This window comes from Colossoma macropomum, unplaced genomic scaffold (assembly GCF_904425465.1).
Source record: "Colossoma macropomum unplaced genomic scaffold, Colossoma_macropomum, whole genome shotgun sequence".
In the NCBI taxonomy this organism is placed as follows: Eukaryota; Metazoa; Chordata; class Actinopteri; order Characiformes; family Serrasalmidae; genus Colossoma; species Colossoma macropomum.
Window position 1 is genome coordinate 21,364,144 of NW_023494788.1, and position 14,610 is coordinate 21,378,753.

The 14,610-nt window shown below is 38.2% G+C and overlaps 1 protein-coding gene across 1 annotated transcript; it reads left to right on the forward strand.

Moving 5' to 3' along the window:
• Window positions 1–582: 582 nt before the first annotated feature.
• On the forward strand, window positions 583–13,395 carry LOC118806319 (von Willebrand factor A domain-containing protein 7-like). The gene is made up of 16 exons (XM_036567729.1): window positions 583–765; window positions 890–1,174; window positions 4,904–4,997; window positions 5,073–5,189; window positions 5,280–5,454; window positions 6,433–6,602; window positions 7,076–7,188; window positions 7,300–7,416; window positions 8,150–8,332; window positions 8,448–8,574; window positions 9,135–9,287; window positions 9,387–9,479; window positions 10,318–10,574; window positions 10,669–10,802; window positions 11,488–11,647; window positions 12,901–13,395. The coding sequence occupies exons 1-16, from the start codon at window positions 583–585 to the stop codon at window positions 13,393–13,395; spliced, it is 2,856 nt and encodes a 951-aa protein (XP_036423622.1).
• The last annotated feature ends 1,215 nt before the right edge of the window (window positions 13,396–14,610 follow it).

A 14,610-nucleotide genomic window follows, 5' to 3' on the forward strand; every position in this document is an offset into this window, starting at 1 on the left:
AATGTAAGCATGGAAAGATTGGAGGAAAGACAACACAAAGATGGTGAATAAAACAAGGGGAAAGATGCACCCAATACACAAATGGTGAAGCCAGAAACCAATACAATCTTGTATCTTGGGCTGATCTCTCCAGCTGCTAATGGCAACAGACTAAATTTCAACATGCTTGAAGATTTCATTTGAATAGATAAAAACATAAAAAAAATTCCCCTAACTCAAAATGGTTGAATAGTGTGGGATATGTTTAGTACAACAGGCGTAACTTATTTGGTATGCTTCTCCTGATTACTGGTGGAAATCGAATGAGACTTGGAAAAACACAGTTCATTTTCTTTTATTCTGTTTATCCTGTTTTCATTTTGGTCTTTTGTAATAATTTGCTTTATTTCTGTATGCTGGTTTATTTTAGGGTTTACCCTCTCATCCTCTGTGAGAATAACTTCCTATTTATGATGCTGATCTACATAGTATTGGATGGATTATGCAATTTAATTAATTGATGAATTTCAGCTTTTTAAGAATTTCTTCTTGCTGTAATTTGGCGTTTGATTTCTATGTTCTTGTTTTTCATGAACAGGACAGATGGCATACCTGCTACTCGTTCTATGTACCCTGATTGGCTGGTCCCAAGCATTTCTGCCCTCCCCATCACTGGAAGTGGAGGGCTTGACTCATGCTGATATCACAGAGGAGGCGCTGCTTGCAGTAGCAATGGATGCTTGTAGAGAAGAAGCACAGAACGAGGGACGGACCTTCAATCCACCAGTGAGATCAGTGATTTCACACTCTTGAACACATTTACTTATGACCACCCATTTAGCCTAAAGAAGAAAAAGGCTTACAGAATATGTGTTTTTTCCTTTGCGTGTCTGCTGTGTGTGTGTTGTAGGCCCTCCTGAACCCGGAGAGCCTGCTGCGTGCATGTTTAGGTGTGTCAGAGGAGGCAGATCTTTCTGGGTCAAAGTTCCGGGAGCTGCTGAATGAGATCATTTCTGAGAACATTTTCATTGACAGAGACCAGCCCTTCAGCTCCGCCCACCACTTCAATGATGAAGTAATTGAAAGAGGGCGGGACATCATTACTCAGGGTGTTTCCATCGTCAGAGCCAGCCTGAGGCAGGACAACTTGCAGGCAGCTAGAAGGGCACTTGGGGCGGTCACCCACACTCTCCAGGTGAGAAGAAATGGCCATCATGAAACAAGAAACATAGATTTTATAATAAACAGTACATTGTTTTTGAACTCATCTCAGATGTTCTGAACCAGCAGGGCCATTATTCATCACTCTAATATAGTGGCCTGGTCTTATACCATAGCACCTCTTCCATAGCACCCCTGCTGCTTTTTTGTGGTCATCCACAATCTAGTTGAATGTTGCTCATATCATAACCCTACTTGTTTCTCGTTATTTATGCAAATCCCTTTATCCTAATAATGCACATAAATCTATGTGCTAAATCTAAAGCTACTTGAGTGCAAAAAAAAACCTGTCCTTATGAATGAAAATACATGACCAAACTGCCAGACATATTACTGGCATCAAGCACATCAACCTAGAGATAAACAGCGCAAATAAATGCCTTTGATTCAGGGACTAGCCAGCAAGCTAGCTTAGTGAGCCGGTCTACACCACCGTGGTTTGTATTCACAACTTGGCAAAAACAGATAAAAGGAGAAGAGGAAATGTGTGCTTAGAATAACTTATTCTGCAGCAGAACAGGACAGTCTTTAAAAAAGCTACCGCTTTCCCTCCGTCAGGAAATATCAAATTAAACCACCACCGAATTACGTCATTTTCGTTATTGATTTTTAGACTCTAGATAACCGATTTCATGAACATTCACACATTCAGTGTTTGCTCACAAAAAGAGCCCAGGTTCTGCTACCTAACATACCATCTTACCTCTGATTACAAACAGCACCCAACAGAACCATCTTTAATCATGTTTAACTTACATTTGTAGTTTCTGCTCAGGGTGATTAAAGGCATCACTGAGCTCTAACCCTTGTGTTGATGTGTTTGTTACTCAGTGGTCTGGTGGACCCACCACATTATTGTTTTATTTAAATCAATACAGCCATAACAATTTATGTAAAAATACCAGAAGTTTAAAATATCACAAGTGCCCAGCGTAGGGTTTTCCTTTAGCAGCTGTAGCCAGTCAGCAGCCTGTCCATGTTGTCCACCTTCACAAACACGCACACATGTACAAACACACATACACAGACAGACATACACACACACTAACAGCAGGCCATGTCGGAGGAGAACAGAGTGAAGGACACAGCACCTCCACATGTGTAATATAACTGTGTAGGGGGTGAACAGTGTGAAGACACTGAAAATGGGTTATTTTATTTGTTCCTCACAGAAAATGAGGAAAGGCCAAGAAATCTGAAGTTGAGATAATAATAACTCGCATTATTTTTTCTTTTGGTAAACATTGAAAATGGTCCCACAGATGCAAACACCACACAAGTGTTAACTTCATATGTCCAAGTATTTAAAATATGGATTTGATTATTGTTTGCACTGGAATGTTTAAGTGGCTGAGCTGATTATGGTACTGTCATACTTCACATATGGGTATCATGGTTAGGTGGGCTATTTGGTGTCAGTTGAAACATGCATGCAGTATAACAGTTTGGAATCACTTCTTTTTGTAGATTAACTGTAATAATATAATATATACACTACCTTGTAAAGGTCTGAGTCATCTGAGAAAATGACCTGTAAAACCATTTATCTGGGCAGAAAGTGTTAATTTGTTCTGTTGGGTAATTTCCAACAGCATGATTGAAATGAATATTTAGAAATGTGTTTAAAAAACACAATTTCTGTGATGAGATACACCCCAAAAACTAAGAAGACCACACATTGAATTTCAAAAGAAAAAAGGTTTATTAAATTTAAGAAGAAAATGTTTTTCAGGATTACAGGAACATGAAAAGTAAAAATATATTAAAGTAAGGATAAAAATAGAGACAAATAATAATAATAAAAATAATCTTAACAGTTTTAATGGTTTATAATCAGTAGGCTAAAGCTCTGAAAGAGAGAGAGAGAGAGAGAGAGAGAGAGAGAGAGAATGAGTGTTGGGTGTCTTCCCCATCTAACACAGCAAGAGTCGCTCTCAGTCAGGCCAAAGGCCTTGAAGGTTCCCAAATGGTCTCCTATTATATGATGATGGAAATACGCACTTTTAACTCCTGTACCACATGGATGTGATGGATAAAGTCTCATGAACAGTGTCTCAAAACGATATATAAAAGCTGCATCCAACATGATCCAATGACTGAGCCCACAGTGACAGAAACCTCGAGCAGAGCTAAGGCTCAAAATGGCAACCCCATTCTCCACTGAGTGACCAAGACAGTGAAGCGACACTGAGTTTCTGTTGAACTAGACAGCTGAAAGGAACAGCACAAGCCCTTAAATCTCATACAGTCTCTGAAAAGAAGTCATAGATGGCCTGTATGTGATTTTACGCCGTGTAGAACAGGCATGCTTAGGCCATACTGAGGAGAGGTCATCAATACATCACTCAGTGTCATCAAGCAGGCCTGGTCACTGGGCTGTCTTTGTGTTCTGCTCAAACTGCAGTTTACACTCCAACAACCAGCCTGGGGTCGTAACATGGTGTAGGAAGCAGGAAAAGAAAGAAACAGCATCTCTTATCACTCCGCTCCTCCAGATCCAGAATGAATGTCCTTGTTATGCACTGTAACCTCAGTTAACACATCAGTCTTTATTTCCACATCAAAGATGCAGCCTGGCAGTGGAAAGATTAAATTAAAAACTCATAATTTTACTTTGAGTTTAAAAGATTTGAAAGGATCTAACTTAAACGCATAGAAGCTTACAAAGTCAAAGGTTTTAGTCCTGAAAAATTGTTCAAATTGGAAATGACCAAAGCTCAGCCAGCTCAGCTGTTCCACAAACACTAACATTAGAATACATACAAATGAACAATCCATTTTAATTTGATGCGTGTTAGCTTTACCATTTCTCAAAGCTCTCTTAACGAAAGGCCAGTACTTACACTTACTATTCATTACCTATTTTATGTAATCCGTCCTTCATTAAATGAATACAGTTGTGCTAGTAATGGAAATAAAGAAATACAGGGAATGGCTGGACTGCAGCAAGAAATCAGGAACCAAACCTGTGTTCTTCTAACAGTATTCATCTAACCTGCATACTAAACTAGACTGGTAAATAAAAACAATGTAGCATATTTATTATTTGAAAATAATATAATATACAATTGCAAAACATTTTGGGGATACTTACCAAAACTGGTCTGTCTGCTAAACATACAGCATGAATTTGAAATGTGCATCTCAACTGTATTAACAGGCTGTGTTACCATGTTTACCAAACCTGCCGAGACGTCTTTTGATTTCGATTGTAGCCAATTGTTCTAAAGTAATGTGTTTGTTTAACTGGTAACTGATAGGGTGGCACAACTCTCAGACTTCCAGTCTGTCCAGGTGTGTTTGAGCCAGGAATGGTGAAAAAACATGAACTAGCTAGGTATGCATTAGGAATGGTTAGGAACCACACAATTATCCATTATAATGGCCAAATTAGTGGTTTTGGCCATTTTAGCCATAGCTGTTGCTACGAAGTGCATAAAACCAAGCATACAACCAGTCTCCACAGACAAACACTGGCAGTACAATAGGGCATGCTTAGGAACTCTGACTTCCCAGAAGAGTGGAGGCTGTAGCAACTAAGGAGGATCCAACTCCATATTAATGGTCATGGTTTGTGAAGAGATGTTAAGCAAGCACACGTGGATACGATGTTCATATGGCTATGCAGCATATTTCATATTTTAGCTCCTTCTGTTCCTCAGTGTGCTGAACATTCTCTGGCTTCATGTTTTGTTGTCTGCAGGATTTCTACAGTCACAGTAACTGGTTTGAGCTGGGAAATCTGGACCCTTACCCAAACTTACTGCGCCCTGACCTTCCACTCCAGAATCTTGCAGGTGTGTGTATGAGACCATATGTGAATATATGTGTATGTTACCACGCAGTCTGACAAAGTTTCTGTTTCTGTTTAGACGCAAACACCCCAACCTGTAATGACTGTCAGGAGAAGGTGTGTCCTAATGTTATTCTACCCGAGATACTCAGTACAAACACACTGACCTCAGGATACCTGAGCTTCACACCACAAGGTACGACCCACAAAACACACGCAAACACTGCTTACAGCTTCACTGATGGAGCAAGTATGGAGTTATTCTGCATTCTCTCTCTCTGTTTAGGTAAATGTAACCATGGTGACAGCATCATGGGTGGGATCAATAAGGACTTTGGTGGTGGTGGTCTGACCTCGGATGGGACTGACCCTCACCTGGCTGCTTTTGCTGTTGCAGCTGAAGCCACGAAAGACCTACTGCAGAACATTCGTATCGCATTTGGAAACACGGTGTTCTTACGGTATATACTCCAGTCTATGTGTGTAGACACATACAAACCTTTACAGGAGCAACCCCCCCCCCAAACACACACACACACACACACACACTCACACATGCATTCATTCACTTGCCCCTACACACGAACATACCAGGTAGACTCAGAATCTCCAACATCCTAGTGCAAATGCACAAACTGTTCACAGAAGGCTTACAAAAACTGGCTAATGAAGGCTCTTCCATAAAATGCTAACTTATAGACTACAAAACAACATAAATTGATATAAATTACATTAGTCAGTAAAGGTTTGGGTTTAAAAGGTATATGTGGCAATGGTAAGGTTTAATAGCACAGGGTAAAACAGTTCATTCTGTGCTTTGGTGCATGGTGGAGGTAGTTTTATGCCTGGCCATGTGGTGAAACTAGCTTACACAGCTCATTTAATTGGTTTGTAGCCAGCAAAACTAAATATAGCAGCTCTTTAATGATTTTCAATAAGTGTGAACGTATCATGTCTGCCTATTAACTTAAGCAATAGAAAACATCAGGTAGTTTGTTATCGCAGTTACTATGACAGCTGCTGAAGGTGAGTGATTATCGTAGCTGTGATATTATTTATGATGACATTTGACCTTAAGTGTTGTTTTTTTTAGAACAGTTTTGCAAAGTAAAGAAGCCATGAATTTTGTTTTCAAATATATGGTTTTGTAAATTACTTCTGCCCAAAAAGTAGTTCTGGCAGCTTAGAGTAAAGAGATCATTGCTGCAGCCAGTAGTCAGTAAAATGAGACAGTATCAGATATAATGACATGGGTAGAGTGCCGAACTAAACAAGATTGGTTGGAAGATCTGCTAATCTACATAATCTAAACCTTTAATCTAAATAATCCAAAATAACCTAGACTCAAAATAGCCAATGTATCAGCAAAACAGTGATCCTGGCAGTAACACTCTCTCTCTCTCTCTCTCTCCCTGTCTCTCTCTCTCTCTCTCTTACAGTATGTTGGGTATTACTCGTTCTACAGTGTTGTGTTTTGTCATTGATACCACTGCTAGTATGACTGATGACGTTGCAGAAGTGCGAAGACTTACCACTAAAATCATTGACGAGACCAGAGGAACTCCAAATGAGCCTTCCCTGTACATCTTGGTTGAATTCAATGACCCTGGTTAGTGTGAACATTTGTACAATATATATATATATATATATATATATATATATATATATATATATATATATATATATATGCATGCAATGATGTGTGTGCTCATTTAAACCCTATTTTTATTTGAAAAAAGCATATAAGACATATGAAATGTTCAAACTGAGAAATTTTATTGTTTTTTGTAAAAAAACTTATGAATACTTATTTCCCTGTTCATATTTATAGCTTCAAAGTCAAAATACATTATGGACACCATATTTTAGGGTCTTTTTTCTCCTTTTTTCTCATACATAATGCTGCTTATTTAACAAAACCAAAAGACGTAATCATTGTTTCCTCTTACTGCTTGTGTTGCATGTACAGCATATATGTATGTATAATGGGTGTATGTGTGTGTGTTTGTGTTTGTTTGTGTGTGTGTGTGTGTGTGTGTGTGTGTGTGTGTGGTGTGTGTGTGTGTGTGTGTGTGTGTGTAGAAGTGGGACCAGTGACCAGTACCACAGATCCAGAGGAAATGAAACGGGTTGTTAATGCCCTTACAGTTTCTGGAGGTGGGGACATTCCGGAGTTAAGCCTATCTGGAATACGGGTAAGAGAGTGTGGAGGTGTGCGTGTGATTATGTGTTCATTTTATATTAATTACTGTAGATGTAATATTTCCCCTGTTGTTTCGTGAATGGTTTTTATGTACTCCCACCAGCTGGCACTCACAACAGCCCCTCCCTCATCAGACATCTTTGTGTTCACTGATGCCCCTCCTAAAGACACAGAACTACTAGACACTGTGATCTCCCTGGTGGAAAGCACCAGGTCTAAGGTGAGTCTGTTTACCACTGTGATGTAAAATGTTTAGGTGTCTTTCTTTATTGTAAACTCTCGCATTTGAAAACTGTGACAAAAGTCCTAAAATTAGTTCTAGCAATTTTCAAGTATATAATAAGCAGTTCATCCACACAGACTGCTATATTATATTTCAGTGCAATGATTCTACCTCACTTGACTTACTGTCTGAAAAGCTCAGACAAACCAGTAGCACAGCTTTCAGATTCATTTTACATGCTTATAAATTGATTTAAATTTACTAAACAGCAAAAAATAAAGAGCTGCCATCACAAAATTATATAAGTTGAGATAATATTATTAACTTTGCAAATGTTTGTCTTGTTTTTTCGTGGTTTAGACCCACCACTTTATTAAGCAGAACCCCCACAGTAATAGGATTTCAGTAGATGGATGGATGGATGGATGGATGGATGGATGGTTGGATGGATGGATGGATGGATAGATAGATATATAAATACATAGATAGATAGATAGATAGATAGATAGATAGATAGATAGATAGATAGATATTTAATTAATCTGGAACCAGTGTACACATTTGAGTCAAGTATATTTTTAAAACTTTTTTTCAGTGTAACAAATGAATTACTAATTGATATTTGCCCTCTGTGTTAATAATAATAAGTAAACTTGAACTAACAGCATGTAGTATGTATGTGTGTGTGCTTGTTTATGTGTCTGTGTGTTTGTCTGTCTTTATGGGACAGGTAACATCCCTCTTGACTAATGCTCTAAACAGAAGAAGGACGAGGAGGAGTGCACTGACGAACCCGACCAACTCTGTTTACCAGCAGCTGGCTCAACTCTCAGGTGGACAGGTCATCGAGGTCACCAAAAACACACTTCCACTGGCCACTGCAGTTATTGAAGACTCCATTACATCTTCAATGGTGAGGAACATTTACTCTTTCATGTGCTCTTTCTATTAATCTCTCTCTACATATATTTCAGTCTTTTAGTTTTCACTACATCATCATTTTTTTCTCCTGGTTCTGTTTTTTCTAGGTGACTGTGCTCCAGGTCGAATCCACACGGCCTGATACTTTCTCCTTCTTGTTGGATCCAAGGCTTCAGAATGTGACCTTATACATCACAGGGCTGTCAATCAACTTCACACTGCAGAACCCTGCAGGTAACACACACATTTACACAGCTACACAGCTACAGAGCTAGATAGTTGGAAGATTACCTTTTAATAAAGCACACATAGTAATTAGGATGATACAAAGGACTGTGGTTAAACGTGTTTGAATGATATTCCACTAGTTCTAATTAGAAACTACTTTTTTGTCTCAGAATAATTCATACATACGTATCAACTTCACCATGTATGTTTGTTAAAATTTCTTTCTAAGACCATTTGGATCAAAATGTCTTTAAGATTATTAAAAACATACACATAATCAAAACTTCTGTCTGATATTCCACTACATTACTGTGTAAAGTCTTCATTGAAATGGCTATTAGGTACAGATTATTTATTTTTCGGCATTTGCAGAAGCAGAAAACATATATTTAACAGGAAATTACACAGCAACCTCAGTGAAATATACTATACTGTAATCAAATGTTTCAGTATTTATTGTGTCCATGCTTTGACTTTATTACATCCTCCATTCTTTCAGTTGTTCAAAGAAATCTTAAAGAAAGGACATTAAAACAAACTCCACTTCAATATGTGCTGTATTTCAGGTGTGGCTCAGAATGATACAGCTGGATCAGGCCCTCTGGCTTCAGTGTTTCCAGTGGGGAATCTATATAGGGTGTCTCTGAATGAAGGGAACCTAACAGGCAGATGGCAGATCACTATCAGATCTCCTCAGGCTTACTCTCTCAGAGTCACAGGTATATAATGAAATAAGAGCCTGGACACTCTGATTTTGGTATTATGGATATGTTATTATGAAGCATTGTGGGATAATGGACAAACGTGTTCATCTGCAGGACGCAGTGCTCTGAATTTTATGTCCCAGTTTGTTGAGGTGTTTGATGGACCACATCCTGGATTTGCTCCGATAGCAGCCAGGCCCCCTGCAGGTAAGCCTGCCTACATTCCTTTACGGCTGCTATCATTTACATATGAAACCCCCTGTTGTCCTCATTCTGATGACTCTGTGTGTCTGTACTACTCTTTGAACGTTTGGAATCGCCTGTCAAATTATATGTGTTACGTTATATATATATGTGCCAATACATTTACATTGTTACCTAGAAAAGCATATGTGGGCTTGTTTGTCAGAGCTTTATAAGACCTGTTAGCACTTTTTTGTTATTTTATATACAAAAAGTAGTTTTATTAACTGTGTATATGTTCTAGATATCAAGGCTTTTGTCTGTGTTATTAAATATTTCAGGTGGTTTGGAATCGACAAGAACTTACTGAGTGATAATTTGTGCTCTTAGAATTATAGATTCTCTCTAGTTTTGAGATATTGAGGTTCAAATATTTCCTCTTAGTACTTAGAATGTTGTGTTTTAAGACATTTCACTCTTAGATGCAATCATTTTAAAAAAGAAAATGAAAATGTTTCTTTTTTCATTTATATCATTAGCGCATCTCAGAAGTGTATAAACTCTTCCTATGTCTAATTTAGATTCTGCAGATTCCATATACATGCAGTCTTAAATGGATCCACTATGAGCTTAAATGTAAAGCAAATGTATCCAGGAATGGCTCGGAGCTCTCGCTTATTTTACTTATATTCACTTACAATATCAACAATACATGTAATTTCACTTTTGCTTATGACTGTGCAATACTCAGTTGTGATAAAAATGTCACATACAACCTTATAAGACCATGACTAATAAATTGTCAATTAAAGATCACTTTTGAAACATGATTTATTCTAGACTTTCTGTGTTTGTGTTTCAGGTCAGAATGCAACTCTCCTGATAACAGTAACAGGTGTTGATATGCTGTTTGGAGTGGAAGTCGGCCTGGTCAGCGCAGACGGAGAGCTTCTGAGGAACACTAGTGTAACGAGACTGAGAGAGGGGACATATCTTGCCAGAGTGCTTCACCTCCCAGACGTCCCCTTCACTCTTCTGCTGATGGGGCAGGAGGCAGACGGACGGCCCTTCCAAAGGCAGTCAAGCACTCAGATCCAGGCATCGCAGATCACAGTGCAGGTCAGGAGCTACAGCAGTGTAAAGGAAAAAGAGATTATGGGTGTAAAACACATTTCAGTTGCTGATGTTCTCCTGTCTTACTTCAATCTGACAGGTCCAGAGGACGGTCGTCTTGGCACCAGGTGAGTCCATAACTGTCCCCTTCACTGTGGAAACCCGCGGGATCGAGGGTGCCATCAATATAAGTGCCCGGGATGATCAAGGATTTGTGACTGCAGTCAATAACAGGTAAATAGTCAAATAGACAAATAAATAATTGAGCCTGGACAGAACAGACCAGACAGAACAGGACAGAACAGATTCCAGTGTCGTTCAACCTGATCTCTGTCTACTGCCTCTGTAACGTATGATCAATTATCATGGACAAAAAATATGCCTGTAAAAACAGAAAACCCGACTCAAAACACGTTTATAATAGAAGCCAATGGGAAAGCACTGCAACACCTGCCCATTTGCCCATTTCTGTTATACATACTGAGTGAACAGGTTTTCTATCTTTTTTCTGGGAAATACAGGGAAACACATCAAAATTACTGTCTGTGGTAGTTGTTCGCTACAAGGGGAGATTATTATGTATTATAAAGAAATAAGTATCTGTTTAATAAATAGTTTAATTTCGTGGTATGTAAATTATTTGTTCAATCAACAGTATTACTACCTGTTCACCTTACCTTTTACCACTAACCTTTAAGAAGTTGTATTGAAATTGTTGTCTGTTGTAATGGACTGTATGCTACATATGGAGATAAGATTGAAAAACACTAGACTACAGAGAAACTGGACTAAACACATTAAACACATTTAAACACTGCAGCCATATTATGAATATGATTTGACCAGCTGTTCTTTTAATTGAATGGCCTAGGCTTAATCTGTATCTGCTTAGAGCTAACTGTGTATCTGTTTGTCACAGATTAAATGTAGGCGCAGCAGGTAACGCTACTGGCTTAGTGAGTCTGTCAGTTCCCACTGGAACCCCATCAGGCACCACCTCAGTCGTGACCATAGATGCTGAGTCATCTGCAACTCGTCAGTCAAACTTCGCCCTCCTCCGTGTGTCTGTCATCCAAAGGGTAAAAACTCTCTATATAAAAGATATATTAAAAGAAAGGAAGAAAAAAGGTGTTCAGCCAGTAATTTTTTTGCTGAAATTGAAGTAGCATTATTCAATTGGGAGAAAAAAACATATTAAACAAGCTCTTTGAATACTCTTTCAACACGCTCATTGTCATCAGATTCATCTGCACAGAGAATGGGTCCAAAGTACATCTGATGGTACAAATTGTTTTGCTGCATGTTGCATGCAATCACAGATTTCTGCCAGAGAGGTCTCCAAATCCCTAAAACATAATGTTCCATACATCAGCTCATTTGAAACAACAGTAGAAAAACTGTACAGTCAATAGACAAAAGACTATGAGTATAATGAAACATACAACAAATAACATGCTACAATTTTCAATTCATATTAAATATTTTGTCAAGTTATCTGCCTTGAAATTTCAGCTTCACTTTTGAAATGCAGTCATATGTAAAAGTTTGAACACCCTTTTTATATGTTTTGTTTATTTTTTAAGTGAAAATACACGTACGCTACAGTTTAAAAAAGTTTAAAAAAGAAACTTTTCTGCAAACTTCCGTGCACTATTTATTTACTGAGTTTGACATATTGGAAAAAAATTAAACATTGAGTCTAAAATGTTTTATGTTTTATTTTTTGCTCAATATGTTATATTGAGACAATAATTGGTAATTGTACGTTAAAATCTGGAGAAGTGTGTTCTTTGTAGAGGAGTTTGATGAATTCTGGATTTTTTTTTATAACTTCATTCTTATATCGTACACTTTTTTAGACATTTTAGAATCTTTGTTCATTATTCTGGACACAACTTAAATTTTGAATCTTTACTTACAGCTTTCTGGTGTCCTGCTAATTATCTGAAACCCATGAAGTTGTATAGAGCGAGCACATTAGAATCATTTCATACATTTGTCTGTCAACCCAGTTTGGTATTATATTGTTGAAAACCAAACTTTTGAGCCGTTATTCCAAACTTTTGAACTCAGGAGGTAGAAAAACGTAATAACAAAGAGTAAAAAAACATGGATCTCTGAATAAAATCAGTGAAGGAACAGTAAAAGTATTCAGAGTAGTTAGACTAAAAGTGAGATAAAAAAGATTTGTTTTTAGCCTGTATGTAACAATTGTTACAGTATCTGAATTTAGAACATTCATTTAATAATATTGCTATCAACAATATGATTCCTGCATACAAATGTCTATTCTGGCGCTTTATGAATGCAATAATGTGTGTATGTTCTGCAGGACATTGATGTCACTCCACCTGTGTGTCGTGTGCTGAATGAAAGTTTGGACTGTCCTGTCCCGTGTGGGAATGCTACGTGGGAGGTGACGTTACTCATGTCGGATGGTAACGGCACTGGACTCCGGGATCCTCATATATCCATCACCATCCCGGACACACCCATCAATGAGACGTCCACTGCGATCATCGATCAGGTTAAGGATGAAAATGGCTATAACGCAACTTTGCTGACCTACAGAGCGTCCTGCTGTGTGACCAATGTGGAGATTTCTGCTGTGGACAATGAGGGCAATGTGGGCCGGTGCGACTTCAGCATCAGACGGCCCAGCACCACGGGGCCTCCTCAGACCACCATCAGCTCAACCACAAGTCACCCAACCACGAGCAGACCATCCTCCAACATCAGCCCCACAGCTCCCTCCAACGGCCCTAGACTAACTGTATCACTCTGGACCACTTTACTACTGCTGGCCCTCACAGCTCTAATGCTCTAGTTCATATTTAGTGTCCTATACAGATACTAGTACTTTATACACTTGTTTCAATACATACAAGCCAAATACACATACAAACTGCTTTACCCTCCAATGCTGTTTAAGCCATGTAAGTTTGGGTACTCATTCAATGCACTTTCCTGCTAAAACAGGAGGTGGAACACTATAGTCTTTGTGTTAACACTTTATTGCCATTTCACATATTGTCCCAATTGTTTTGGAATTAGGATAAATGGTATCTGTCTGGTCAGCTCCATCATATTTTGAGGTGTTTTACAAATAAAGTCAAACATGAAGATCTACCTGAAGCACATGACTCCACTTTAACTCACGTACATTTACAGCACTGTTATACAGAGCAAATCCTTTTTTCTCTTAAAAGAAACAACCTTAAACATTTTTTAAGTGGTTCATCCAGGCTCAGCCAGAGTGCTTTCTACAGGCTCTCTCTCCCTCTCTCTCGCTAACATAGGAAAACATAGATTAAAAAAAGTAACACATTGTGATAAGAGATAGTTCAGAACATGTAAGAATTAACTACAAACACATGGACTGCACAGAGCTTTCATAGACGGTCATTATATTTTAACCTCTTAAATGGCCAAGCCAAAGTTTTAATACACACCATGACCTAAGAAGACCTCCACCAGTTTGCATTAAAATCCTAATAAACGTGAAATTTAAGAAATGTAAGAAACCTGGAAAGGCACAGTCAACCATTACATTGTTCACCTAATGACTTTTGGACTAATAAACTTTATTGGAGATTTCAACGATGAGAAATGAGGAAAAAGAAACCACAGACAATAAGCAATGAGATAAAATGATTCTGTGTAAAAGGAGCTACTTTACAATTAATTTCCTGCTATAAAAATGGACTCTTACTCAGTGATGACTGAATGTTTGAATTATGTGGTTCTACTGGTATCATGAGTTAATCATATGCCGGCTGCTATCAACAATATGATTCCCAGCAGCCCTGGAATATAGAGCAATGTGTAAAAGTCTGAAACCACCCTTCAATTAATTAAATGAACAGTCAAAGGGCCATTCAGTACAAGTTCAGTTCCAGCATCAGGACAACTAAACACATCAGATATTTCAGTATTTAGTGTGTCAGTACTTTGCCTTTATTACAGCTTCCTTTTTTTTAAGACACTGTGCGTGTGCATTACAAAGAAATCTGCAAGGATATTTCTCCACACCTTCAAAGTT